At 54.6% G+C, this 27,702-nt stretch overlaps 11 protein-coding genes across 11 annotated transcripts; 8 read left to right on the forward strand and 3 right to left on the reverse strand.

Moving 5' to 3' along the window:
- Window positions 1–216: 216 nt before the first annotated feature.
- Window positions 217–690, reverse strand: yoaA-0 (putative N-acetyltransferase YoaA; the record flags this gene model as incomplete). Its single annotated transcript, XM_032030098.2, has 1 exon — window positions 217–690. One exon carries the CDS (start codon window positions 688–690, stop codon window positions 217–219), a length of 474 nt encoding a protein of 157 aa, XP_031890658.2.
- Window positions 691–1,596: 906 nt separating this feature from the next.
- On the forward strand, window positions 1,597–2,680 carry PHB2 (Prohibitin-2; the record flags this gene model as incomplete). Its single annotated transcript, XM_032030099.1, has 3 exons — window positions 1,597–1,855; window positions 1,943–2,298; window positions 2,360–2,680. 3 exons carry the CDS (start codon window positions 1,597–1,599, stop codon window positions 2,678–2,680), a joined length of 936 nt encoding a protein of 311 aa, XP_031890664.1.
- A 658-nt stretch (window positions 2,681–3,338) lies between these two features.
- Window positions 3,339–3,814, forward strand: ubl1 (Ubiquitin-like protein 1; the record flags this gene model as incomplete). Its single annotated transcript, XM_032030100.1, has 4 exons — window positions 3,339–3,349; window positions 3,430–3,484; window positions 3,540–3,622; window positions 3,715–3,814. 4 exons carry the CDS (start codon window positions 3,339–3,341, stop codon window positions 3,812–3,814), a joined length of 249 nt encoding a protein of 82 aa, XP_031890663.1.
- Window positions 3,815–4,333: 519 nt separating this feature from the next.
- pof4 (Elongin-A) lies at window positions 4,334–5,575 on the reverse strand (the record flags this gene model as incomplete). Its single annotated transcript, XM_032030101.1, has 1 exon — window positions 4,334–5,575. The coding sequence occupies one exon, from the start codon at window positions 5,573–5,575 to the stop codon at window positions 4,334–4,336; it is 1,242 nt and encodes a 413-aa protein (XP_031890662.1).
- A 917-nt stretch (window positions 5,576–6,492) lies between these two features.
- On the forward strand, window positions 6,493–7,763 carry tfg2 (Transcription initiation factor IIF subunit beta; the record flags this gene model as incomplete). The annotated part of the gene is made up of 4 exons (XM_032030102.1): window positions 6,493–6,768; window positions 6,831–7,104; window positions 7,153–7,355; window positions 7,413–7,763. 4 exons carry the CDS (start codon window positions 6,493–6,495, stop codon window positions 7,761–7,763), a joined length of 1,104 nt encoding a protein of 367 aa, XP_031890661.1.
- A 380-nt stretch (window positions 7,764–8,143) lies between these two features.
- Window positions 8,144–9,103, forward strand: CGGC5_v001212 (UPF0655 protein; the record flags this gene model as incomplete). Its single annotated transcript, XM_032030103.1, has 1 exon — window positions 8,144–9,103. The coding sequence occupies one exon, from the start codon at window positions 8,144–8,146 to the stop codon at window positions 9,101–9,103; it is 960 nt and encodes a 319-aa protein (XP_031890666.1).
- A 4,413-nt stretch (window positions 9,104–13,516) lies between these two features.
- On the forward strand, window positions 13,517–14,500 carry CGGC5_v001213 (uncharacterized protein; the record flags this gene model as incomplete). Its single annotated transcript, XM_032030104.1, has 1 exon — window positions 13,517–14,500. The coding sequence occupies one exon, from the start codon at window positions 13,517–13,519 to the stop codon at window positions 14,498–14,500; it is 984 nt and encodes a 327-aa protein (XP_031890665.1).
- An 820-nt stretch (window positions 14,501–15,320) lies between these two features.
- Window positions 15,321–17,116, forward strand: CGGC5_v001214 (uncharacterized protein; the record flags this gene model as incomplete). The annotated part of the gene is made up of 3 exons (XM_032030106.1): window positions 15,321–15,395; window positions 15,463–16,815; window positions 16,886–17,116. 3 exons carry the CDS (start codon window positions 15,321–15,323, stop codon window positions 17,114–17,116), a joined length of 1,659 nt encoding a protein of 552 aa, XP_031890456.1.
- Window positions 17,117–17,345: 229 nt separating this feature from the next.
- Window positions 17,346–18,623, reverse strand: rrd-2 (Serine/threonine-protein phosphatase 2A activator 2; the record flags this gene model as incomplete). Its single annotated transcript, XM_032030107.1, has 1 exon — window positions 17,346–18,623. One exon carries the CDS (start codon window positions 18,621–18,623, stop codon window positions 17,346–17,348), a length of 1,278 nt encoding a protein of 425 aa, XP_031890457.1.
- Window positions 18,624–19,287: 664 nt separating this feature from the next.
- Window positions 19,288–20,055, forward strand: RRP46 (Exosome complex component RRP46; the record flags this gene model as incomplete). The annotated part of the gene is made up of 3 exons (XM_032030108.1): window positions 19,288–19,366; window positions 19,433–19,590; window positions 19,669–20,055. 3 exons carry the CDS (start codon window positions 19,288–19,290, stop codon window positions 20,053–20,055), a joined length of 624 nt encoding a protein of 207 aa, XP_031890355.1.
- A 5,539-nt stretch (window positions 20,056–25,594) lies between these two features.
- Window positions 25,595–27,657, forward strand: UTR1-0 (NAD(+) kinase; the record flags this gene model as incomplete). The annotated part of the gene is made up of 2 exons (XM_032030110.1): window positions 25,595–27,503; window positions 27,596–27,657. The coding sequence occupies 2 exons, from the start codon at window positions 25,595–25,597 to the stop codon at window positions 27,655–27,657; spliced, it is 1,971 nt and encodes a 656-aa protein (XP_031890495.1).
- Window positions 27,658–27,702: the final 45 nt, after the last annotated feature.

Here is a 27,702-nt window from a genome sequence, read left to right on the forward strand (position 1 = left end):
CTTGTGTTGTGCCCACCTTCACCGCGCACGAGGTGATCTCACTTTCCGCAATGAATCCAACAAACAGTTGTCGTCGTTGTACACTTTTCATCAATTACTCAACCGTACCATATTTAAGGCATGTGTGGTCCTAGGCCCCTTCAACCGCCTTGAGCAGCTGCATGTGCATGGTGTGATCGAACCCTCCAACTTGCCCACTTCAGCAAGTAGGGGCGTTCACCGTACGGCCTCATGTCTTAGAATCGAGAACAATACCAAGTCCAGCACCTGCCCATTCTTCTCGACGGCCTGTCGCTTGGCACCTTCGTATGTCCACCCCGACTTTTCGAGAACTCTGCGACTGGCCACGTTGGAACTGTAGGCTGAGGCCTCCAACCTGAGCAGAGATGGGTTGCTTTCGAAGCAAAACTTGCAAAAGGCAGGCAGAGCCTCGCTCGCGTACCCGTTTCCCCAATAGTCTTCCGCAACCCAATAACCCACGTCCCAGGTGCGATACTGTACGTCATTGCCGCGGATGACACCGATGTTGCCAACATAGGCGCCGTCGTCCACCCTGCAGATGGCGAAACTATTTCCCGGATCTTTGGCACACATGGCGAGCCAGCCTTCGGCGTGCTCAAGGAGGTAAGGGGAGGGGAAAGTATTGCGCATGTTGGCCGCGATCTTGACGTTATTCGCCCCGCGGGCCATGGCTGCGGCGTCGGCGAAGGTGTTGGGGCGAATCAGAAGCCGTTTGGTTGATATTACCGATTCGGTCCCAGGGGCAGCATTAAGGTCCGAGATGGTCTGTGTTGCTGCCATCCTTGTTGACTGGACGGAGAAAAGCAACTCGGAGTTCTGAGATTAAACACAAGAGGATATATGAGTCGAGGGTGAGAAGAGCCTCACATCAAGCAAACCCACAGCACATTGCGAATCGAGGTCAGCTGAACAAACTCCTCCGCATTTGGTCTGCATCGGGTGGGCTAAGGTCCAAAGGGAGTTAGCACTTCGGTAAAGATACGGCGGTTAGCTGTTGCAGGGGTTAAGTGCGTGTGCGGCCTTGATGCAGGAATCACGAGAGAAGTCCAATGGCATGTTGGCTGCGGCTACAGCGTATGGTTGAAGAGCGGAGACAAGCCGGTTGTCAACTGAGAGACATAGAGCGAGAAGTCGTTCTGTACCTTGGCCTTGGGTGTCGTCTTGGGACCTGCCACCTGGCGGTGCGGTACCCGCCAGATGGTGACCTGACCTGAGGGCCAGGCGGCGGGTATGGTCTGTGCCCCGCGGAGTTAATGACGGCTACAGTGGAGGAGGGGACCAAGGCACCTGGGCTTGGATTCCTTGTCCCAAGGCAAGGTGGGTGCCTCAGGTGGCTGACAGTTGCTGCCAGTGGGCGCAGCCTGCGACGCAAGGTGGTGGTTGCCGAAAGCACCGGCCAACTTCAATTTTCGAGCTCCGCAAGACGACCGTGACGTTGAAGACTGACAAAGCTCCACCATCACCAGCTTTCCGTGAGCTGCAGCAATCACGCTCGCTCGTTCCACCACGCCGAACGACCTACTCGATTACGACTTTGCGCTAGATTCCGTCCGACGACCAGACCTTCCGTTCGCCATGTCTGGAGGAAGGAGCCCCATGGAGGAGGCCTACGAGCGCTTGAGGCAGGTGGCCCAGCAACAGCAAAAGCGAGGAGGTTTCGGAGGCGGCGGCATGCCGGGAGGTCCTCGCGGCCTGGGAATGGGGCTGGGTGGTATTTTCCTTCTTGGAGGCGCCGCGATTCTTGCCCAGAATGCGCTGTTCAACGTCGACGGAGGACACAGAGCGATCAAGTACCGGAGGTTAAGTGGTGTGAGCAAGGAAATTTACAGCGAAGGTGAGTAGCTGGCATCCTCGTATTGCCCGAAACGATCCGGCCCTCAATCTTGCTTGCGCAGTGGGCTAACACAGATAACGTCTTCAGGAACCCACTTCATTGTCCCTTGGTTCGAGACCCCCGTCACCTATGATGTCCGCGCGAAGCCGAGAAACGTCGCCTCCCTCACCGGAACGAAGGATTTGCAGATGGTCAACATCACCTGCCGTGTTCTGTCCAGGCCAGATATCAAGGCCCTCCCTCAGATCTACCGTACCCTGGGTACTGACTACGACGAGAGGGTTCTGCCCTCCATCGTCAACGAAGTTCTGAAGAGTGTCGTCGCCCAGTTCAATGCCAGCCAGCTTATCACTCAGAGAGAGATGGTTGCAAAGTTGGTTCGCGAGAACCTTTCCCGCAGAGCTGCGCGCTTCAACATTCTCCTGGACGACGTCTCATTGACGGTATGTCTTTCCGGCCATGTCCGCACGTCCTTCCTAGAGCTAACTTTGGCCCCTCCCCTAGCACCTTGCCTTCTCGCCCGAATTCACAGCGGCCGTCGAGGCGAAGCAAGTCGCTCAGCAAGAAGCCCAGCGCGCGGCATTCGTGGTCGACAAGGCTCGCCAGGAGAAGCAGGCAATGGTTGTCAAGGCTCAGGGTGAGGCTCGCTCCGCTGAGCTGATCGGAGAGGCCATCAAGAAGAACAAGGCCTATGTTGAATTGAAGAAGATCGAGAACGCCCGTGCCATTGCCGCACAGCTGCAAGAGGCGGGCAGCAAGAACAGGCTGCTGCTCGACTCAGAGGGTCTGGGTCTGAACGTATTCGAGGGCGGCGAGAAGAAATAAAGGGGCCGCAATGCAGCTTCAAATCTCCACTGTATTCCTACGATCCCCGAGTATGGGATATGTATTATAATGAAGAAGAAGAAAACGCCGCTGAGAGCTTCGATTACACCCATAATCGCCTAAGTATTGGCCGGGGGGTTATTGTAAGGTGAACCCAACGAAAACTGCTCAATGCAGGGTGGAAATCCGTCAAGTTTGAAGAGTGAAGTCTGGCTCAATACGATGAGTGCCTGTATAGCTGAGATTTTATCTGACTCGATGGGGAAAATAGCCTTCTGTTGTGAAAGCAGTTCTCCTACAAGTAATTACGGCACAAATGTCGGGTTGCTAACGGCAAACGTGTAGCCTGCTCATGGTAGGGGCTGTTCGCCGGTCGGCCATGATGGAAGCCCCGCATCCCTGCCCCTACGTATGTGACACTACCTACGGTGCTACCTTACCAAGGTACCACATTAAACCACTTGGACCAACACCCCTCCCCCACTACCCATCTACTATTACTGCCTGTGAGCTTGACCTCCGACCGTCAATTGTCACCAATTCAACAAGCAGAACAACACCTCAAAACACAACAACACGACAGAAAGGCGACGATACAGCCTTCCCGCGAATACAATAAACTCTCAGCGTACACACCGAGCAGTCTGAACTTTTCAAAATGTTGATCAAGTGAGTGCCCGCGCTTCGACTTCGCGCGCGCATGCCTGCTCGCCCCGTTACCGCACATGAGCTGACGCTTCAACCTCCAGGGTGCGCACGCTGACCGGCAAGGAGATCGAGCTCGACATCGAGAACGAGTACAAGGTTCGCAGCGCTTCAGACGGATGACGACGACCACAAGACTGACACTCGGACGCAGGTCTCGCAGATCAAGGAAAAGGTCGAGGAGAAGGAGGGCATCCCGCCCGTCCAACAAAGACTCATCTACGGTGGAAAGCAGATGTAAGCAGTATTCCAGGTGGTTGCCATGGTCGAGAGCATTGAAAATGCTGGGCTTGATTGCATGACTGACAGTTGGTGCGATCAAATAACAGGGTCGACGATAAGTCAGCTTCGGAGTATGGCCTCGAGGCCGGCGCCACCCTCCATCTCGTGCTGGCTCTCCGAGGTGGCAAGGCTTCCGACGTGTGCTGAAGATCTTCGTCAAGACAGAGCCTCGCGCCAACTTTCGTCTTCTTACCCATCGGCGGGGAGCTGGTTAGAGCACGATGCAACGAGCCGACGACGGAGTAACCTGAAGACTCGCGCCCTCGATACATTACAGCCGAAAACGTCTGTCTGTCTGTCTGTCTGACTGTGGTCGGCGAGACCATTATTTGCTGGACAGCAACTAGTCTCCTAGAGGAGAGCATACACTGCAAGCATCATTTTGCCGTGGATTCCAGTTGCGCATCATGTACCCCGACAGGGAATAGGTAGTAATCATCAGAAGTCTTGTCGCAGTTGCCATCATGCTAGTATAGTGCGAGTCTATCTTGTCCGAGCTAGAGTCTTCAGCTAGTGGTGGCCAAGGGACCTTTCGAACCAAGAGGGTATATAACACATCCTGCCAACGCCAAACAAATCCTGGTGCCATGTCCCTTGCCAATGGGCCAACGCCTTGCCAATACAAATATCTCTACAATGTTGTCCTCGCTTTCCCGCCCTTCAAGCTTAGCGTCTCGTCTTCTTCTTGGGCATGAATATGTCAACTGCCTTCCTCTTCTTCGGCAGCTCTTGATTACCGATGAGTGGCCGAACCGGTTGCAACTCGTCCAGGGATACCGGGAGGGGTGGAGGTGACTGGGGCCCGCTGTGCTGAGCCGCAGTCTTGTGCGCCCGATGCGGTTCCATGGTCGTAGGACCGGCTGTTTCCAGCTTTGGCTTCGGCCGCTCAATCCTGATATTGTTACTGTTCGGCTTAGGTGCATTTCCCATGATACCCCCACCGCGCTTCAGCCCTGCGGTGTGGGACATAACGGCGGATGACGAGGATCTGAGTGCACTGTAATCTCTTGAGGATGCCTTCGATGGCGTGCCCGGCTGCGCCGATAGTGCTCCCCTGTCGCGGCCGTTGTTTGCCGGGGACCCTGAGCCAGATGAGGTGGCCTTTCGCTGCTTTCTGCCAGATCCTTCATCGCCAAAAAGGTCACCCTCGTCGTCTTCATCCGAGGAGTCGGAAACATATGTGGTTTTTGAGGCCATAGGCGGTCGGGAACTGGTGGATGTAGGCCGGAAAATGGGCTGCGATGCGATGCGATGCTCGCTTGCCATGGACGCCGGTGCTTTATTGACTCGAGGTGCTCGGATCATGCCGGTGGGAACAGCAAGCCTGCTTCTTATGCCGGCGATCTCTGCTGCCTCTCTTCTGGCCTTCTTCATGACGCTGGCGCCGTTCGTGGTCTTCAATCGGCTGCCAGCGGCAAAACTCAGGGAGCTTGGGAGCTCCTTGCCTCCTCGTCCTCGGGTCCCAAAGGTGCGACCGGTCTTGGGAGGCTTCGGGAGGTATCTCTGATCGACAATGCGGCTAGTATTGTTGTCTCTCTTTTGCTGGAGACCTTGAAATCTTGCGCGCAGTTCAGCCTCGGCCTGTTGCTGTGACTCTCGCCGTTCCTCGGCATATCGTTCGTAAATCTTGTACCACTTGGTCGGATTCTTAGGCGCGTAGTTTTTTTCGTGGCTCTCAGACGGGAACTCTCTTCTGATGAAGCGTTGCCATAATTCGGATGTTTCTCCTTGGATGTGTGGGGAGTTTAGTTCGATTTCGCGGAGCTGAGCGGGATTGGTGACTCGGAGGAGGATGTCTCGGACGTGATGGTACTGGAGTGCATCGCTGTTTCCAACACTGCTGAGCTCGGTGACGTGTCTTTGGCATACTGCAATGCACAGCTCCGCAAGTGACTTGGGCCCTGGCATGATTGCTGCTGCTTCTTCTTCTTCTTCTTGTTCTTCTTCGACGAGCAGCCAAAGAGAGGGCCTAGCCGGACTGTAGAGCCGTCGTGGTGAAGTGTGCAATAGATGATGAACAAACAGGCAGAAGTCTCATTGTTGACATTCGAATCGTGAATCAGATCAATACAGCGAGTTTCCAAGCCAGGCGAGATGCCTCTCGAGGCGCCCTGCAACAATGGAAGGAGGGCTGATGTAATGTTCAGCGTCGGGTATTCGCAGACCGGACTTTTATTGTTGCAGCTGGTGACCTTTCTTCCAGGTTGAAATGGATGGGCCCGGCCACATAAGAAGCTGGCAGCAGTGGCGAACCCTGGCTGATTGCAGTGTGCGCGCGGTTGATGGTGGGGTCCATGGGCTTTTTAAGTGGTCGGGTCCGCTGCGGCTGGCCTCCAGGTCACCTACCTAGGTGAGGTAAGGTACGAATACCTATCCGTAGGTAGGGGCTTTAGGTACGTAATTGCTGCTAGCGGACGATACGTAAGCCCAGGTGCCGACGCGATCGACAGTCCTTTGACCGCAACCTCACCATCACAGGCAGCAAAACCCCAACGTACCAAAAGGAACGCAAGTAGGAAAAAAAAAACAAAAAAAAACAGGACTCATTGTTAAAAAGACGGCGAGGCAGTCATTCACATTCAAGCACCTTCCCATATCGTTCCCCGCGTCACATGATCCAGAGGCTAATCCTCTTTCGGACCCCAGCAGGTGCCACACGCCCGCGCCTGTGTACGGGCAGCTGTTCAAGGTACGCACCTTAGCACACTTATTAGGTAGCAGGAGCTAGGGGTGCCTAGATTCGCTTTCAATAGCCTTTCGTCATTCGCAAATCCGCTACACCTGCCACGACTTGAACAATTCCAAGGGCTGCGGTACAACTCACCATGGCGGATTCAACATACATCAAGCAAGAACCATACATCAAGCCCGACCCCGACGCTGTTTCGGCCTCTCCTCTCGATGAGGACGATTTGTACGAAGATGCCGGCGATCTCGAGTTCTTCGACCCCAACAGCGAGCAGGGTGCCTTTGGCCAAGCATACTTAGCCCGCGTCCCAAAAGACCTCTGGGATGCCTGGGACAGTCTACCAGACGATGCTGAGATTGAGATCGGAACAATGCGACAGTGGGATGTGGTTCGGCCCGATGGCGCTGTCGAGGTATGTGAATGGCGCGTTGTGGTGCACTCTGTAGCCAAACCTGACGTGTCTGCCCTTTACAGCACCGGTTCAAGATGCTTCTCAACTCGAACCGACCTGAACATCAACTCATGCCGAAGGAGTACGATCTCGAAATGGGCAAGGAACTTACGCGCAGCACTTTCGTGTTTTCCGAGGAGGATCTGCCTGGCTTCAAGGCCAAGTCCAAGGCACGCAACGACGCCGCCAACGCAGGCATACCGGCACGATTCCTGCGCCCAAAGAACGAAAAGGTGGAAAAGAAGCCGTTCGAGAAGCGTGGCCGGTGGCAACCGTATTACCGCAAGGCGATCCCAAGTCCGTATAATCCCCAGACAGCGACTTGCGCGTCCTAACATGGCCCAGAAAAAACAAAAATCGCCGCCAGGATCCAGTATGAATTAGCATGCAAACCGGTAGATAACGCCGAAAGCCAGGCAATCTTGCAGCGGAAGCAATTGGAAGCGTTGAAGCCCAAACACACTCTCCAAATCATGGGGCAACGGGCGGCAAACAACGTCATTCAACACGGTTCTGCCGCTGCTGTCGAGAAGTTCGGCTCCTTCATTGTAAGTCACCGCTCTACATGGTTACGACTCCCTTTCCTTACGGCTGACACCCTCTAGAAAACGACTGCTCCTATGAAGGCCACAAAGCCGAAGAAGGCAGAAAACCGTTCGGCTCGTATGTCTGAGGAGCAGCTTTTGGACGGTCTCATGGAGGCTTTCAGAAAATACGAGTACTGGAAGATGTCTATTCTGAAGGCAAGATTTGACCAGCCCGAAGCCTTCTTGCGACAAACTTTGGAGAAGATCGCGGTTCTCAATCGGTCTGGCATACACGCCAATGAGTGGTCGCTGCAAGAGCATATGAAGAGCATGGCTTCCGGTGCAACTAACGAAACAGCTCCAGAGGAGGCAGCAGCCGATGACGATGACGATGAGATGGTCATGGAGGATGTTGTGCCTGGTGCTTGACCGCGGCTCATCACATTGCTTTCATACATTGCACGGCGTTTGGGGTTTGTCAAGATGATCATCCGGCGAGGATTTTGTCACCGGGACTTTGATACCCGTCTGGACACTAGATCTTGGTGGACGTGTCGCAGGGTTTGCATCGCTATTTTTGGACTCGGGCTAGGAGAAACCGGGGAATGGCATCGACGCATCGTATTTTCCCAAGGGACAGTCAACTCATTCAGACCTGAACAGATGCTTGAAGCCTAATTTTTGTTGCTGCGGCGCCAATCTTGCGTGACCTCTTTTGTTGCCATGGCTCCGGATAGCCAGTCCCCAAGTGGGGAAAGGTGTCTCGTCAGCCCGCGAACTGTCCTCGCCTCTACAAACCTGCACCAAGCATGCTTCACCTGAGGGTTCACCTGAACCGCGTAAACATTCAACGAACATTGAACTTCTCCATACGTCGCGTTTCGACGCTGTCAGCTCGACTCATGTTTCACCGACAACTCAACTTAGTATTGGACTTTGACGGAACCATCACTACCAAGGACACGATCGGGACCATCGCTGAGGTCGGTCTTCACTTCCAGCGACAGCGCGGCTTGGATCTGTCGGCAGCATGGCGGCAGATTCTTGAGGACTACAACCAAGATCACGTCGACCATGTTTCGGCCTACAAACCTGCGGCAGACGGTCGGCTTACCCTCTCGGAAGAGCTCAGCTACCTGCGAGGTCTCAGAGAAGTCGAGCTACGCTCAGTGCACCGCGTTGAACGGTCCGGCATTTTCAAGGACATCAGCAGGGGGGAACTCATGAAAGCCGGAGATGCTGCTCGTCAGGAAGGGCGGGTAAAGCTTCGGGACGGTTTCGCGAAGCTAATGGACACTGCCAAGCAGAATAATTGGCCTGTCTCGGTGGTCTCGATCAACTGGTCGAGATCCTTCATCAAAGGCGTGCTGTCTGCGTATGAATTTGACGTGGTCGCCAACGATATTGAAATAGACGGTTCGATCTCCGGGCCGGAAGTCCTCGGTCCATCGGGGCGGGAAACTATCTTGACGACCTGTGATGACAAGCTGCGGGCTTTGCGGGCGCTGGCAGCTCGTCAGGGAATTGACAATGCCAAGGGGCTCGTTTATTTTGGCGACTCGACATCTGATCTGGAATGCCTATTGGAGACGCGCGGGGTTGTGGTGACTTCGACGCCAGACTCTGGTTTGATGACGACTCTAACGAGGCTGGGATACGACGTTCCCCGGGTTCAGGATTGTCGTGAGGTGGACAAGATCGTTTGGACTTCGGCATTCCGTGACGTATTGCAAAGTGGGTTCCTCTCAGCAAGTGGAAAGGCTGAATGATGTCTGTCTTCCGTGGTTGTCGAGCAGAGCTGTAATCTATGACAACATTGCGTCGACACAGGGTCCTATGGGTCCTTTGTCCGGATTGTCGAGACAAACACCTGATTATTTTTCTCCAGGATAGGACATTGTTCAATATCATCTCCTTGTCATCGAAGACCACCTAGAAAATACTCCCTTGTTCTTGAATTTCATGCTGTTTGGGACCGCCGCTGTGCGTATAAGTACAGTGCCACATCCACCTCTCAACTCTAGGTCCCATCCGCCATACACATGCAAACGCACCTACTTACACCCCGACAAACACTAGCATATCGTACAGTTCCGAGGAGTTAGGGAAACAGCCATCATGTGCTACTATCGACTGGCTATATACGAATGTAAGCATACGATATATGGGCGAAAGATGGCTTATTGCAAAGTTCAACAAGACTTCTTGTCTGGCAAGCGTGGTCTAGAGTGCACTACGAAGAACGCCCATTCACTTCAGACTCTGCGGCTGGACTCCGACTGCGAAAAATGTCGAAAGCTGGATGAACTTCAATTGCGTACAAAACAGGCTCTCAAGGAGCTTCGGGAGGGGCGTGAGGGCTCCCGAGACACTGCTGGTTCTTCGATGCAAGACTCCTTGATCGATTCTTCGGATGATGTTACTTCCGACCTTGGTTCTTCAGGAGCCCCTACTTCTGATGATACGGCCGATATTTCACATGATGTCTAAGTACCTATAGATATGTTAACGGTATGAACCTTGCTTTGTCTGCGGACATAGAGCACGTTGCTAGCACATGCGTATCCGGTATGAACTTGGAAATCAAATAGTCAATATTCTTGTAGTACTTTCCCAAGCCGTAGCGTTATTTTATCAACTAATGTAACGAGAACAAGTAGAAGAAGAGAACTCACGAGTTCTATACCACATCGGCCCTCCCGCCTCTACTTTCTTTTGCTCAAAGTCCCAGGCTCTTTAATAGAGACGTTATATTGTCTGACCATACCCGGGAAGACATTTCTTAGATCGGCTCCTGCATTGGGAAATACCTGAATTCCTCGACCCCCCTTAGATTCTTCCAAAACCTCATCCAATCCAACGTGCTGCCGTTTTTATTGTCCGCTTCACTTTTGTCTGCGCCGCTCTCGGTCGCACTAGACCCATGAATCAGGAAGCTGATCTGGCGGCCCAGAACTCCTCTTTTCAAAGTGACCCTAGGAAGTGATGCCTAAATCCAATCTCGAAACGCGATTGTCTCCTCAACGATGGAAGAGAAGTTGACATAGTGCACGTTGCTGCAAGCCAGCCTTAAGGTCGATATGGTCTCGATAGCCATTAGGCGTTGCGACATAACAGCAGTCTTCTTGGCTGACTCATCTGCTTCCTCCATGCTGTGCGCCCGTGGTGATGGCCAGTACATGAATTGGACAGCGGGCCCGGGGACTGTTGCGGTAAGATCTGGGCCTAGTCCGAAGGCTCAGGCGAGGCCGGGCACGAGGTGTCGGCCGTATCGGAGCCGTTGGTGCCGAACGAGTGCCGGATCCCAGTCGTCACAAGTGAGGTCAAGGCGGCGAGGAAACGATGTATCCGACGGGTAAGAAGACAGACAGATGAGACAAGTCAGGCACGGGCAGGTCAGGTGTCAGGTTGCTTCAGACGGCATGCGAAGTCGCAATGTGGCTGTCTCGGTCGAGGCGACAATGGTACTTCGTACAGAGGACTGGCCATGGCATGGGTAGATGTGAGGTGGCATTGAAGGACGTTGGCAACATGACAGGAACGGAGGCAGCTGAAACCCGAAGCCAGGCCGTCGTGACTGGGGCGATTACCGCAGACACGGATGGTTGCGAAGAGGTCTACGAGGGACTCGGAAAACGGGTTTTGGAGGAGAGGTTGGAATGCGTCTGAAAAACGGCCAGCCATGAGCTGACCGCAAACGGGCATTGGGGATCGAGTGCAATTCAACGGCTCGCATTGCTGGGGTGACGATGAATTCCTGGGTCCAGTGACGGAGCAGCCGAAAGTGGGAGCTGTGGGGAGAGACAAGAGTCACTGGACTTTGCAATAACATGTCCCAAAATGCAAAATCACCGGATGGATATCTTATAAGTAGTGTATTGGTATGCAGATAAGATGCGGCACGGATGACGGAGGAAAGACGCAAGGGCCGAGGAGACGGTGCGTTTCTTGGGCTGATGTGCTTCCAGGCCAGGTCAATGAAGCAGTTCGCGCAGCAGGAGGAGGGACTGAGGCACAAGGTTAAACTACGAGGAACGGTTCGTGTGAGCGTGGAACCGGCCCAGTCCCAGCCAAGGAGGAAGGGGTACATTGTATTAGGTGGACGCTGAACGCGGGTCGTCGTGGCCGGACTCAACCTCCTGAGATGAGTTGTTGATACGACGACGAGGCCGAGCACGTTTCCAGGCATGAATGGCAATCAACACACACAAGTTTGCATAAAGACGGCAACCTTCCATTGCAGGACGAAGCCCGTATTCAGTGGGTACACGGTGTATGCGGCGAATGTCAGCAGGTGGTTTCCATTGTGAATCAAAATCAATGCACCTAAGGTAGGTAGTCTATGGAGTCCAGTCGGGTCCCTAGAAAATTGTCACCTCACTCAGGGTCCCGTCCCTGGACCCATCAGCCGAGCCATGACCTACCTTACCTTACCTACCTTACCTATCAAATCCCGGTGCAGTCTCGCGGTGCCTTACTTTAACTTACCTTACCGCACCTTCACCTTAAGGTAGGTACCCTACGTACCTTACCTAGGTCCATAGGTAAGTACTTAAGGTACCCAAGGCCCAGTACCAGTAGTATGCATCCGACCCGACTCCCGGCTGCACTGCAGCGTGAACGCACCGCTGGGCCTCCCGGGGGTTCTTACCTTAGCGTTATGCTCCCCGCCTGACCCAACCATGCCTGAAAGCCAGAGAGCCCCCCCCTCCCCAGGAGGAGCCAAGACTCTGTGTGGCTTACCTACCTATTGTTTCCCTCCAGTCCAATCTCCTTCATCTTCATGACATTTGAATCGCTGGGTTGCGGGGGGAAATTGGCCGTGCTTCACATCGGCTGACTGCAATGCAAAAAAAACAACCGATGTCGGATAGATTGCTCTCTATAGCACAACAGCACAACGTGTGCAAATGGAAAGGGGCGCCGCTTACGGCCCCGGCCTGGCGATGAGGAGGAGGAGAGCAAACACTGAAGCAAAAGAACAAAGGAGGGAGGACGAGATCCTTCGCCTTCGCCTTGGGCTTGGGCCATTGGGTTCCTCGCCGCTTGCCGCGGGCCAAAGCGGTAACGCCGACCGGTTGTATTGCGTGTGCATGTACTGTGGCCATGGAGTATTCCTCATCATCTGCCTTTCTGTTCTGATGTAGGTTGTTTACTGTCTAAGTCTCGGGAACGCAAGGCAAGGTACTCGCAGCTTCTCGAGTCCTCTCGAGTTGCGACCCCCGGTCAAGACAAAGGGACCTACCTGTTGCCCAATCCAATAACCTGCCTCATGCGTGCATCACTCTGGTAAAAGGCAACGGAGGGCGACGTGAGGGCAAGCCAAGGTACTGGTACTCCGTACACCGACCGACCGACCGACCGACTCGAACCCTTCCCCTCCCTCTTTTCCCCCTTTCTTCACCGTCTCTGATATGCGCCGCAAGTGCCTTATTACCAAAGCTCCAGGTCCTGTCCCTTCCCCATTTGGGACCTCCCAGTGCCGCCGTAGGCTATGTGTACCTCAGCCATACATGCTTACCTACCTTAGTACGCAGGCTGCATCCTCCTCCCAGCGTCCGCCTTCTTCTCCTCCTCCTACACCCACACCCCCAAACCCCCGTACTCTATCCGCCTGCAGTCTCCCCTTCTTGTTATGTATTCCTCTGGACCCTCCCGTCAGCTGGTCGGGTCTCTTTCATTTACATCACGGAATGTGTGACTTGGTTGATACCGCCCTTTGCCTTCCCGTCCGCTTCATATTGCCGCCCGATTCCGCTTCCGTCCACTTACTTGCCTTGCTCCCTTCTCTCCCCTCAGCCGACCTCCTCGCCAAACGACCCCTTCGCCAACCCTTCTCCCTCGACGACTACGAAGACCTGCTTCCCTCGAGATTCCGTCACAGCACCGACTCCAGATCCTGTGCCCTCGCTCGCCGCTTCACTCGAACCAACGTGGCCGCCTAGTTTGACAACTGCTGTCTTCTTTCAATACTAGTCTTGTCGCCCGTCTTGCCTGTCTCCCCCCACTGTCAGACGCCGTCCTTCTCTCCTCCCTCGCCGCCGTTCGAGGGAACGAATCGTCTCACCCGCACGGATCTGGCACGCATCAGATACGATCTCACCTCTCCGAGCGTTTCGAAGGGTATCTGCTGCTAATGTCGCCGTTCCCCGCCTGACATCTCGGGCCCTCCGACGTTCGTCATGGAACCCGTTCCTGAGACCGAGAGAATGGAGGAGTTTCGACCCTCGCCTCTTCCCTCTCTCCGGATCCAGAATCCCGCTCTGCTACCTGCCGTTGCTGCCGAGACCGAACCTCTGAGGAAACCGCCCACTTTGCGACGCCAGACCGATCCGAGTCCCACCTCCCCGACCGCTGCGGCATGGTCTCTGCCTCCTTTGCCTTACCGTCCCCGTACCACCTCGCCCCTCTCCGGACACCACAGATCGAGGTCAGCTGCGGCGAATTTGGCTCCTCCAATGTCTCGTACACAGTCCATGCCAGGCGTCAACGGTGCTGGCCACATCCTCTTCTCCCCTCAACTTCGTCCTGCGAGTCCCTCGGGTTCGCCCAGCCGCATTCGAATCCCACGGAAACCTGTTGACGAGTCCTTTCCCACATCGCCAATTCGCAGCTCTGTCTTAGAACCAGACCGCAGAAATGCTGACTCAAATTCCTCCCCAATCGCTGGTAACACGGCATCTTCTGCAGTGCTGCCTCGTCACCGTCGGCCGTCTTCGCCCTTGAGGAACCCGGGACATGCCAGCACCGGCTCGTTGCCCGCGCTGCCTACCACCCCCACGTCCATTGCGTCTTCACCTTCGTTCAGAGGCTACGAGGCCTTTTCGCACGGCTACGGCATCCCGTCATTCCCTTCTTCGTCGGTGCCGTCGACTCCTACATCGACAAGGTCGAGGAGCCCCAGCATGTCTAGCCTCGAAACGATACCCGACTCTCCTGATGCGGAGGAAGCGGCTATGGAGGCCGAAAGAATCGCTCAACTCAAAGCGGCCGCTGATGCCGCGGAGAGGGGCAGTGTAACAGAAGGCAAGGGAAGGGGTGGTCTTGACGTGCCATCTCGAGGCAGAACACTCGGCTTCGGGTCAAGAGACAAGAGAAAGCGGTGGAGTGTCTGTGGTGCCGAACGACGGCAGGACCTTGACTTGGAAACAATCTGGGAGGATTAAGAGGCAGCTCGGCTCAAGGCTCTGTTTCGGCTGTGAACGATGAATCGCCTCCGGTAAGGACCGGTGGGATAAGACTGCAAAACTCCGGGCAACGCGAAATCCGACACAGTCGTAAAAGCATTTGAGACTTTTCTTTGCGTTGCTTTTTTTGCATGGCATTTGGCATTCGGTATTAGGTTTAGGGGCACGATGGCGTTCAGTGAAATGCTTCTGATACCCTACACTGCATTTCACCTCTCAAGGGCATTACGGAGACATTGTCATCATATATGGGTCCTGTACTTAAACATGGCTGGGTTCTCTTTCCCTGCACTTTGGGTCTTCAACCTCCACAAGGAGTGCTGCCATAGGCAGAGTGCTTGTCAATGGAATATTTCCCATTCACTCCGATCCCGCTCCAGTTGATTCTCTTCCAAGCCTTCATCATGTTCTAGCATACTGATTGCAACGGTGTCTCGGTTGTTATTCTGTGCCGCTGCAAGGGGTGCTTTACACGGTAGTCCCCCTTGCTGAAGACTATTCTTTTCCCTTGGGTCATTTTCAATAGCGGACGTCTATAGTTTTCCCTCTGTTCTTCATGCCTCCACAGTTCGGCCGCGAAGGGATTCTTATCAAGTTTCTTGGGGAACCATTTGACTCCTTCCAAGTCTGAGCGACGAGGCCGCAATGTATAAGACGGGTTGGCTTGGGCCACGGCTGTCGTTCTTGATCTTGTCGACATCAACATACTAAAAGGAGCCGTCAATCTTCGTTGACCAACCCAATATTTGATCCGCATCATCGGCTCTCTGCTGCCTTTCGTCGGCAAATATACCTCAACATGTATCGTTTCTTTTTGCTTGGCGCTCTCTTCGCCGAGACAGCTAAGGCGGTCCCGAAGGCCCCGGAGGACGAAGTAAGACCCAATGACTTCAGATCCTTCTTATTCCTTCGGAGAAGACTTCGCTAATCATACCCGCCAGATGGCCGCCCATATCGTACAACAACGAGGGTTTCGTCCAAGTCCGGACTCGGCCGCCTGGACCACCGGACGGAGCTGGTCGTTGAACGGTACCAATTCAACGACACCGACTGGAGTAGCCGGGACGGCCAGCAGTACCTTTTCATTTCCGCTCAATGCGACGAGTACCTCTATGAGCTCAGCGTGCCCCTTGAGCATCATCACATCGACAACGACGGTAGACGTGACTTTCTACATAACTGCCACCACTTCGTTCGGCAGTAATCTGACATCGTCTTCCGGTACCGGCACGGCGCATCCGTCATGGACTTCGTCCTCGACGAACTCTAGTTCTACGACGTCCTGTGCGACAGGGAACATGTCTCCCACGTCTCTGAATCTCTCCACAGGTCTCACCAAGCCCGTCAATTCCTCTGCAACCACCGCCTTCACAGCCTCCGAGTCGCCTTGCTCTGATGAGCCGGCTACAACTTCCACTTCCATGTGGCACAACATCACCACCTCGGTCATGCCATCACAGACCACCGAGCCATGCAACGATGACTTGGCTTCCGCTACTCAGCTCAAATCAACAGCAGCAGGTTCCAGCACGCTCCTGAATTCGACCGCGATGTGGTCCGCCAAGACGTCGTCAGGCGTTACGCAGAGCACGACACCTTGCGATGATGAGCATGAGACTGGTTCCAGCAGCGCATCAGCATTCTCCACCAGCGCCGTGAGCAATATATCCGTCTCCGACGTGAGCAAGACCGCTGTTTCATCTGCATTTTCTTCAGGGGTCACATTCACAAGCAGAGGCTCCAACAGCACGACCAGCCAAACCATTTCCATGACATCGAGCTCTCTTGGGAACGGAGTTGCTACCCACTCGTCGATGGAAACGACGACGACCCCAACTGAGCCATGCGAGGACGGGTCTAGCACGGTGACTGCTGCCACATCCTGGGACGCCTCAGCCACGTCGAGCCATGACACTTCGAGCACTCTGCAGGTCATCCCAACATCCTCAACGGACTCAAGCCGGAGTCCCATGACCAAGTCGGCAGACACTTCGCCGGTCTCCTGGGCGACACAGATAACGCTGACCGCCGTGACCCCTATTCCCACGGAGAGCTGCGTCATCGACACATCCATGGTGCCTGTCACCAGCGCGCCGCTTACCTTCGTTCCGTCCTCGACGCTCATCCCGACAAAGACGGTTTGTCAGGACAATGCACCGACAGGCAAACCGATGCCCGGAAACAACCACTGCGGCGTTCATGGCCTGCCCGTGGGCAACTACTTCCTCGCGCGTTTTGTCGAGAACTCGCCAGGCGTGCGTGTGACTTTGGAGGGTTGTTACCAATTTTGTGCCGTGAGTCTCACCTCCCTCTTCGTATTTCCAACGCCGCCGCATCGGCCAGTCCCATTGACGTTGATGACAGAGCGTGATGAACGCCACTGATGGGTGCAAATCCTACCGCTTTTATCCCGAGAGAGGTCTCAACGTCCCACGATGCGACCTGTACGGTAGCAACGTCGCTTACGCCTTGGACTCTATTGACAATGATCACCCCGACATCTGGTTCGATCTCACATGCGGCTCACCTTCGGACCAGAGGTGGGCACACTTGCCCGGTATGAGCCATCTCCGAGATCTTGGGTTGCTGGAATAGATTCCATCTGTCACCGGCGTCAAAGAGACGGACCTGTGGATTTACGGGGTGGATTACAAAGCTGGTTAAAATATGTCTGACCACAGCGGATGCGCTGGAAGGGTGTACGTCAGACATGATTCGGGGAGGATGGGGGTTGGCGTGCTATTGGGCACACCGTACTAGAGGATGTAATCTTTGATATCGTAATTGTCTAATTGTAGGTCATCAGTCATGCCTATGTGGCCTTCTAATCGAAAGGTATCCTGCGAAGGGTTTCTTGAGTGCCCCTCTTCTTCATTTCCTGAGCAGCAGCTACGCTGCTGGGGACTTTGATGCCGCAGCAGTCGCCCCATCCCACGTGTTGATGCTTGTGATTCCCAGTATGGCCAGTTGAGATCTCACCTCCATCCGCTTCATCTTCCTCGTGTCCAAGCCCGAACTCTTCCTCTGTGCTCATCCCATCCACCGCCGAAATCAGAGAACCGAACAAGAAGTGCTGCATCACGGGCAGCTTTCTCAAAACCTCTGCAACGAACATTCGCCGCATCCCGCCCTCAACTTTGGTCCACGACTTGGAGGCAGATATGTCATCCAACATGGGGCTATGCCACCTCAGGCCTTTTACTGTCTTGGTACCGTTGACAAAGTTCACCTGTCCAAGGTACAAGAAATCGTCACCAAACTCCTCCAATGTCAACTCCTGATGGATGGCCAAAGGTGTGATGAACGGGTGATGTAGGAGTTGCGAGGAGCCGAATAAGAAGGGAAGAAACTGGTAGTCGTCCAGCCCCCAAACACCGTGTGAGCCGGCAGGCTCCAGGTAGTATGTCAACTGGACGTCTCGCATGAGTTCCAGGTACCGGTTGAAGACGTTCAGTACCAGAGGCTTGAAGTCGTCTCTTGTTAGGATTCGCAGCTGATAGAGGCAGAGGAGCCACATGATGAAGTTAAGCTCATGACCAGAGCCGTAGTCGATGCGCATCCTGTTTCCAAATGAATGCTCCAAGTAGACCGCTACCTCATCGTTCGCAGCGTCGGAGACGCCCAATCGTGTTTGCCATCCCGGTGTCTTCACCTTCACCAAGTCTAGGAACGTCCGGAAAGCCTTGTTACCAAAGCGCGAGCCGCCTTGATCGCTGGGGGGTGAATCCTTGACGAGGCCGTCGGCTTCGTCCAGAATATCGAGAATCGAGCGCACGGAAGGGCTGAGTTCGCTTTCTTTGATGGCGGAGCGCGGGGTGTTTTCAACGGCCTCGGAAAGGCCAAATACGAAGGCTAGGATCAGGCTGTAAGTTGGCGAAGAAAGGAACAGCTCATGGTCTCTTTGGGACAGAATCCGTCTCGAGGGTGTCGTGTACGCATGGGCGGGGAGATCGGGTGGTGATGGTAACGCAGGCGTCTCCGGGCGAGGGGTAGGGTTGGAGGGAGCTCCACGGCGGCGGCGAGGTTCGAGCTTGGGGATTTTGGTGCTTAGTGGGGATGCAGCCGGTGCGTCGGTACGAGATGACAGATTGACTGAAGCCATAGTGTCTCGGAAAGTTGCCAGCCCAGGGGTTAAAGACTCAAAATCGTGCGAGGAGAGGAAAAATATGGGTGGAGGAACGGAATCGACAAGCTCCAAGTCGAGCAACCCGCGCGTCCCTACCAATGGCCCAGGCGCCTGCGCGATGTAGGTGCACGAATACCTACCTGCCTTACGTAGGTAGTGTAGGTATGCATTAATTAATCATGCAGTGCTGCGTCCACTGTAGACCCACCTTCTTGCTTTGTGCACCTACCTAATTACCTACCTAGCGTCCGTCATTGGAAAGGCTTGCCTTAGTCAACAAGTACGTACCCAGCTGTCACCTAGGGACTTCATCTCATTTTTTTTCTGAACCGAAGAGCAGAGCGTAGCATTTGGGATTGAGGTTTTCCATCAGCCAGGCGTCCAGTCACTTTCGGCCGAAAGTATACGTGCACCAGAAACATCTGGAGAGGGCATAGAGTTCATTTCGGCGCTTGGTCTCTTGACTGTTCTTTTTAGAAGATACCTCGAAACAAATCACGTCGCCTGCAACGCGCGTCCCTCTTTGACGATGACCTCCAACAGCAACCCCCAGGCCCGGATATCACATCTTCCTCGAACAGATGGCTCAGCAACGTTTTCAAGGGGTGGTTATTGCGTGGTTGCGTCCGTAAATGGGCCGATGGAAGTGCAAAGACGAGATGAAAACCCTTTCGAGTCGGTCATTGATGTTGTCGTACGACCTGCTGCAGGGGTTGGAGGTCAGAATTACCCGTGTGTGGCTTCCTGTGGGTAACTATTTGCTGATACTCTCGATCAATATATAGGCACGGGAGAGCGCCAGCTTGAATCCATCTTGCAGTCTGCCCTGCGACAGCTCATTCCTGTCAAGAACTTCCCTCGCTGCCTCATTCAGGTTACACTCCAGGTGACGGAAACGCCCCAGAACGACTATGTAAACAGCAAAGTTGTTCAAGCCAAGTCTGTAAGTCAACATTCGGGCAGGCATACGACACTGGCCGTCGCACACAAGATTCGTCTACTAATGCGTTGATCATGACAGAATCTGACTCTACTTCCGGCATTGTTTCACGGTGCTGTCTTGGGCTTGCTATCGGCTGCCGTGCCTTTAAAAGCGATCGCCACCTGCACTGCGGTAGCCGTTCTCAACAACGGCAACAAGATTGTCGTTGAGCCGTCGCCGTCGGAAGCAGATCAGGCAACATCACTCCATGCTCTGAGTTTCACGTCCCAGGATGATTTGCTTCTGGCAGAGAGTGAGGGATCATTCTCCATGAGTGAGTGGGACAAGGTGGTGAGCACAGGTCAGCGCGCATGCGGCCAGCATTTCCAGGAGGATCAGGGTGCTGCGACGACGAGCGAGGACGGCCAGGCTTCGACAGACATGCGGCACTTTATTCGGACGGTGATGGAGTCGAGAGTGGCGTGATATCCCACTTGACCTCGAGGCGTAAACATGGACTTGGAACAAGCCGAGCGACTTGCGAGACACCAACGACGCTCTAAGATTTACGATAAGGAAATACTGGCGATCGGAACAAGTGAGGGCGGAAACGACACGATCCCAGCGGTTGCAGCGGCGGAAGCATGGAATTCTTGGCCAGGCGGAGCAGCACCTCCTATGCTTACGGGCCTGGCCGTCGAGGAGTCTGCATATGATATGACGGGCAGGGAGCGACAAATGAGACGACGGTTTATTGGCAAAATTTGGGGCAGTGGCTGGGGAGGTTCGACCGAGAGTAGTCACGGCAGCAGCTCCGAGACGACAAGCAGGGGCAATATCACTCGGCTGCCCACGCAAGGAATGCCATCATATGTCACTGTGGAGACGGAAAAGACGTGACAGGATGACAGGGCGTCAAGAAGCGAAGACTTGTATCGTGGAAGCGGACTCTGGAGCAGTGATTAAAACCATTGCTTCAGTGAGGCTGCAAGTCGCTAGACGGGGAGCGGGCCCAGGAGGAAGCACACAGTACACTGTGGTGGACGTGGGGGAATGCTGCATAAGGCGGTGTTTCAGCTGAATCTCAGGGACAGGAACATGAAGCGTGCAGGCACTGGGGCACGGAGGGGCTGCGACGTTGACAAGGCCTGAAGTCAGGAGTTGCCGGGCGTTTCCCGTCACCTCGGCGCTCTCCCGTCGGCTCAGGTTACGGAAACTGCAAACGGCTCCGCTGTCTCGGTTCCTCCTGGCAAACCCACCGGGTAGTGTCGCAGCCTTGACGCCCGCTCTATTAAGCGTACATAGGCTGTAGTTTCCATATCTTTTCTCACTTTGGGCGCCAACGCGAACCGGTTTCCTCGCTGTGAATTTGGGGGGTGTGAAAAGCCCCAGTCCATCCACGTCTCGTTTGGCAAGTTGGCTGTGATATTACGGGTAGTCGTGCTTGAGTGTCTTGGCTCTTCTTTGCCAAGACGGGAGAATTCACGCTGGGTCCGGTATATCACCACAGATTGAGTGAATCTCCATGGATAGCCTCGGGGGTTTTCTAGCCTCGGGGGTTTTCTTCTTCTTTTTAAGCATAATCGATCCAGAGGTAACTAGTTTACATTGGTAGGAGTGGCTACAAAAAGCTGTGCCATTGTGGCTGTTCGGTCGCTCCCAGCTTCCTTTCCCCCATCCTTTAGTACTCATTCGTCCGTTCTTGTTCCCTCTCCTTATCTCAAGCTGGTCTATGGGTGTTCCAGCGCTGTGGGACTTGGACAGAGACCTCTTACGTACCGCGGCCTCCGCGTCAAAGTTTTCGAGAGTTGGCGCTGCGGACCTGAAAGCCTCAGCAGCCAAGGTGGCCCCAATGGAATACGGATACTGCGTACCCATGGTACCTTAGGTAAGTTGCTGAGGTACCCCTCTAGGTAAGGCACCCAGGAGCAAAAAGCCTTTCCCCCGCCTGAGCCTCCCGTCTACACGTACTTGCCTCAGTAGGGATTCCCAACAGTGAGTGACTGGATGCCCTGGGCAAAAGTGGGCGTCACTGTTTGATCCGCAACAAGTCCAAACCAAGCCCGACTCTTCTTTCGCCTCTGCGACGCTGACGACGACCGAGACAACCACCTCAGCCACAGAGAGATAACCTGGATGCCTGGCAACCTGTACCTAAGGCCAGTGTTTGCCCTCCTCCGTGATGGCCCGCCCTTCACTGACTTCTCCAATCTTGAGTGCTGCTTTACTTGTGTGCTCAAACATACCCCTTTCCGTATCCTCCCCCTTGGAAAGATCACACGCCACGTACCGTATAATACCTTGGCTAAGTCTCTGTAGCAAGGTTCCTGCCCAAGACAGCCTGGCCGTCGGTTCTCCTTAGATTTCCTACCTAGTCTCGTCGTCTTGTCACCCCACCCGAAGCTTGCAACCACACTGGCTAGCGGTGGCTCCTGTCCAGGTTGCCGGCAGCCGCCCCGCCGTGATCTTCTATACCAATGGAAGTTAACGCAACCATCAGTGTTTCCTTGCAAGAAGAACAGCCATTGCAATGTCACACTATCTCGGATGGCAGCAGAGATCATCGCTAGCATCGGCGGCAACGACGAGGACAATAGCAAAGCCACCGCTACCTCACCTAAGACCGGATTGTTCAAGAGTCTCTGGGTCTTTCATCCTTCCTCTCATGTCTCCTGTCTTCCATGCCATCGGCGGGCCTTTTGCCATGTCTCAGAAGTTCAGCAACTCCTAGACCGAGCAGCAGCAGAGAGTCAAGGCTCAATCGCTCGAAACACGACGGCACAATGCAGCCATAATCAGGGTGATCTACGCTATACCCAGACCTTGCCCTACAACGAGGAACACACACAGATCAGCCAGCGGTCAATTCTACGAGCTGAAGGCCAGACCCGGCCACCGGTGGGTGTGTCGTGTATTCAAGCCCGGAGGATTGTAGACAAATACCAAGGTCCATCACATGACCATGCGCGTCGCTGTGGTCAAGTCCACTATCTAGGTGCACCAGGGATGCAAATTTGATGCGCATGTTGTAGGCCAAACAAGAGGCGCTGCAAAGCAAGCAGCATGGAACTGGGGCTTGGAGCCGTTGTTTTGTTGTCGTCATCGAGGGCGCTTGTCTCCAGCGTATCGTCCCCTGTGTTGTATCGTAGTTGTCACACTACGCTGTCGACTGCCTCACGACCAGTTCCAGCCGTCTGCGGGCGTGTTTGGCTGTTGCCATTGGTCGCGTCCAGCGCTAGCTGCCAATAAATGTGTGTCCATCACGTCCATCACGTCCATCGCGACGCCTGTCAACCTTGCCATCACTCTGTCACGATGCTATTCGTCTACGAGAAGGAAGTGAAAACGAAGGGACAGATTAGCTTCTTGATGGCTGGGTGCTTGCGCACGGATTGTCAGCGAGTCGTTGGCCTGTTTCTACCACCTACGGGTGTCTTCATGCTGGCGCCCCCCCTCTTCTTGTGATTGTGAAGTAGGTAAGGTAGGTAATAAGGTACGGATGCTGGGCGCGGTGAAGGAGTCTGTGACAGACCGATAATGTTGTACAGTATACAGCTAGCGGGCGGCGCATGTAGTGAGCTGAGCGGGTGCTCAAGACACTCCTGTCTCCCGTCGTCGCCTCCTCTGGATTTCTGCTACTGCAAGTCACTTCACCTCATCTTTTTCTGAGAGCGGTGCATCAACGGCCCTGCACCTGATAGGGATCTCCCTGGCCCGCTACGGGGGGCTGCTGTCTTCATGCCGCCCCCTGTCCATACGTTTGTAAGGCAAGGAGCGCTGCCCTGCAGCAAATGGCACTGAGGACGGAGAAAGCCTCCACGGGGACGGCCTGGGCGGGGGCCGCCAGGAACGGGGGGATCCGTTTCGCCGTTTTAGCATCCGCCGCACCTTGTCCTCGAGGCTCCTAGCCCGCTTGCACATCTCTCACCCACCTTTGCATGCACTCGTGCGGGATTGTACCTTGTGGAACATGTTATAGAGATTAAGGTATGGAATTTGATGTGAGGTGAGGCGGACAAGGAGAGGCATGGCGCTTCGTGCGGGCTCTTGTTTGATGATAGAGACCATCCCGACGTCGACGACGATGCTGAAGGTACCTACCTACCTATACGTACCTACCTTAGGTACACTACCAAAGTAGTGGGACTGCCTGGGGCTACGTTCCTCAGACTGTCCGAGCTTGGGCGTTGCGTACTGTAAGGCAAGGTACATACGTGCCTACCAAGTGTTGATGGGAGCGCCCCCAGTACCCAAGGTAAGGTGAGGGTACCTGAGGTAGGTAGGCCCAGGTCGCATCCATTCTCATCCTCGATCGACATCAGACCAAAAGGAATGTGCCTGAGGGGCACTTCTCATCTTCTTTCTTTTCGTTATTAAAGCCTCCTGCCGTTGGGATGCAGTCCCAGGCCGTCGGTCTTTCTGCTTTCTGTCAGTCAGTCTGGTCACTCTCTACTCATTTCAGCTTCGTTTTTTTCTTCGCTCTTCTCCGCCCTCCTCCTCCTCCTCCTCCTCCTCCTCTTTTCTCTCCTCCCCATTTGAAGAAGAGCTCTGGTAGTTCTAGCAATTACCTTCTTTTGTATCTTTGGGTTTTTTTCTCTCTTCTTTCTTGTTCCTCACTTTGCCCTGCATTGCATCGCCTTGCGTCATATCGCACCGGGTACCTTTGCCTGCCTCTTTGTTATGTACCACATTTTATTTTAGACTTTCAGATCTGGATCTCTTCTCTTCTTCTCATCGGCTCGACTCATTTCAACGTCCACACCTCGACGGCAACCTTTGCGGCATTTGGAGCGATTTTCCCCTCTCCTTTCTTGAGCATAACTGTATGCATCAAACGAGACTCGGATATTGGTAATACAACAGCAACACAATAGACCTGGCGTCGACATCAACTTTTGACTTTCGGATCGGCATTTAAACAACATAACCGCCCACTCAGCGTGCGTCCACCCATCCTGGTTGTCCAGATTCAGCAATTCGATCGAACGTCGACGTCTTACGTCAACCATCCTATTCTCCTCAACCACGTGCGAACACTTTCTGCAGCCTGCTGCACCTCGACGGCACCGGCACCTCTGACGCCCGCGTCTCGCCCAATAATTGCGGCCATCACCATCCAGTTCGCCAGTCTTTCAGGGATTCGCCTGTGAGCACACACTGCGCGCGCAGGTCCAACTACCTTGGCTTGGCTCCGTCTCGGGTCCCGCTTCAGCGATAACGACTCTTCGTTCCCTCTGTACCGTCTGCTTCTTGGTTTTCCGTTCCGATAGTCAAACTAGCGTCATTCATCCCATCCCATCCCATCCCACACCCCCTTCACTGCCGCCTCCATCGGTACCCGAGTCACACACTCGCTTAGATTGCTTGCAGTCTGTCTCGGTTCCCTGCTGCCCTGTTCTTTTATCGCTAGGTACCTGGTCTCGCCGACTATCTCCGTTTTGGCCGGCGCTGCTGCGACACGAAGCAACTACTGTGTCTCTATCCCCTTCGCCACCCAAGCCGCACACGCCTCTTCTCACCTCAAAGGTGCCAGAGTCTCGAGCTTGCCCTGGTTCAACTCCGGTACATCAGCCCAGGTCTTCAAAGTCCTCAACCCTCGCATACGGGTTAACTTGCGCTCCGTCGCTTGCAAACCCCTAGCCCCGAGTGAACTACCTGTACATTTGTTCACCTCCTCCACAAAAAGCACTCACCCTCGACCTCGAATTCACTTACGCGCTAAAGGTAGCGGCTGTAAGTGCCTACCTACCGCCCATCGGTGGTCCGCAACCTCCGGTCACTCCCACGCCCACAAGCCCAACTTGGCTGCCCACTCCTCTTGATCAAGCACGCCAAAACCCGCCCCACGTTCAGTGTCACTCCGCCGCGAAATTCGTCGCTCGGCCTTGGTTATAGGGAGACACACACCCCAGGCTATTATTACCTCTTTTCAAGCCTGTCACCATCCACTCTCTAGTCAACCCTCCCCGGTCTTAGCTCGCTTCCTTCCCCTAATCCCCGTCACGGACAACGACCATTCTTAACCATGTCGGGCTTCGTTTCCTCACCCACCGCCCTGCACCCCGCCCTCAGTAATCCGCTCCCGCCGCCTCTGCGCTTCTCCGAGGCAGTTAAAACCTCGCTCTCCGACCGACCCAAGAGCTCCAACGCCGCCCACAACAGTGAGCGCCCATCTACGCCCGACTCCGCAGCTTTCCTCAGCCAGTCTCTGCCTCGCAATGCCGCTTCGCTAGCAGAATCTTCCTTTCCAACTGAGCTCGTTCAACGCGGCACTGCCGCAGACGCTGCATCCGAGACTGCTTCTTGTTCGATATCTGGAGCCGCGACTGCGGCAACTATACCCACTGCCGCCCATCCCGAGCTACCGCCACCTCTGTCGCGTTCCTCCCCTGCTGCGCACCACGGCCACCCTCCCAAGGGCCACCGCCGTAACGCGCCTTCACACGAAGTTCCCCGCCAGACTATTATGAAAGCTCTTGCTTCGGTTGTCCGCAGAAACAAACCCGAAGCCCTTTCACTCACCGGCATGTTATCCGCACAGAGTGGTGTCGAGAACCGGCCCGCTACCTCGTCTTCTCAGAAGCTGGCCGACGCACTCAACGAGCTTGCCAACCGCAACATGACACCCACTACCGCGCTGCCCTCGCTGCAGTCTCCTTGCTTTTACCACAACCGCTTTGACGATGCCGTCAATATTGACAAGGTCCTCGAGGAAATCAAGAACGACGACTGCATGTCTCACTCAAGACTGGTCCAGACCGCTACAGGCGTCAGAGAGGTCTCCAAGCAGCTCCAGCGCCGTCCCATCAAGCGCGCCGTACGCAACGTCATGATTGTTACCAAGGCTCGCGACAACCAGCTCGTCTACCTCACTAAAGAGCTTGCGTCCTGGCTTCTGCGCACTCCGAGATACGGTTCCGATGTCGGCGTTAACGTTTACGTGGATGCCAAGCTCCGCAACTCTCGTCGTTTCGACGCGAACGGCCTCCTGGCGGAAAACCCTGCCTTCCAAGACATGCTCCGATACTGGACGCCCGATTTGTGCTGGAGTCAACCTGAGAAATTCGACCTAGTCCTCACCCTGGGTGGCGATGGTACGGTGCTTTTCACCTCCTGGCTCTTCCAGCGCATCGTGCCTCCCGTCTTGTCATTCAGCTTGGGCAGTCTCGGCTTTCTCACGAGCTTTGAGTTCGAGAAGTATAAGCAGCATCTGGATCGCATCATGGGAGAGGAGGGTATGCGGGTCAACTTGCGCATGCGCTTCACCTGCACGGTGTATCGCGATGGTGCCAGAGGCGAGGAGGCTGAAGAGGGTGAGCAATTTGAGGTTCTCAATGAGCTAGTCATCGATCGCGGACCGTCTCCATACGTCTCCAACTTGGAGCTTTATGGTGACGATGAGCTCCTCACAGTGGTGCAGGCCGATGGATGCATCTTTTCAACACCAACCGGGTCTACTGCCTACTCGTTGTCCGCCGGAGGATCGCTTGTGCATCCCGACATTCCCGCCATCCTCCTGACGCCAATCTGCCCACACACCCTCTCTTTTCGCCCAATGGTCCTCTCCGACACCATGCTGCTGCGCGTTTCTGTGCCGCGCAACTCTCGTGCTACAGCCTATTGCGCTTTCGACGGGAAGGGAAGGGTTGAACTCAAGCAAGGCGATTACGTCACAATTACGGCGTCTCAGTATCCGTTTCCTACTGTCGTACGCACTCAGACCGAATGGTTTGACAGCGTTTCTCGCACTCTACGCTGGAATACTCGCGCTGCCACGCAGAAGGGGTTTGATTCTTCAGCCAACAGCTTGTGCCCCTCGGAGGACGGCAAGGACGAAGAGCCTGAGTGGGACATCGATACTGATTCGGCTTGCTACGCCAGTGAAGACGGCAGCATCAGTGCGAGTCCCCTGAGAAGACAGATGAGTCTCTTGGGTATGTGAATTTTTTCCTCTCAGAGGAGACAGAGAGAAAAGCAAACGCATGATGATTCCCCACAACGCATTTTTTTTAACCCGTGGCGAAAGGGCGTTCCAAAGACCTATTCATCGACCCACCTGAGCGAGGCGGGCTAGACGCATTGTTTTGACGTTTTGATGTTTGTTTTTCAAAGCTCCGGCTTCATAGACATTGG

This window comes from Colletotrichum fructicola (assembly GCF_000319635.2).
Source record: "Colletotrichum fructicola Nara gc5 chromosome Unknown KSG_Nara_v1_contig01, whole genome shotgun sequence".
NCBI lineage: Eukaryota > Fungi > Ascomycota > Sordariomycetes > Glomerellales > Glomerellaceae > Colletotrichum > Colletotrichum fructicola.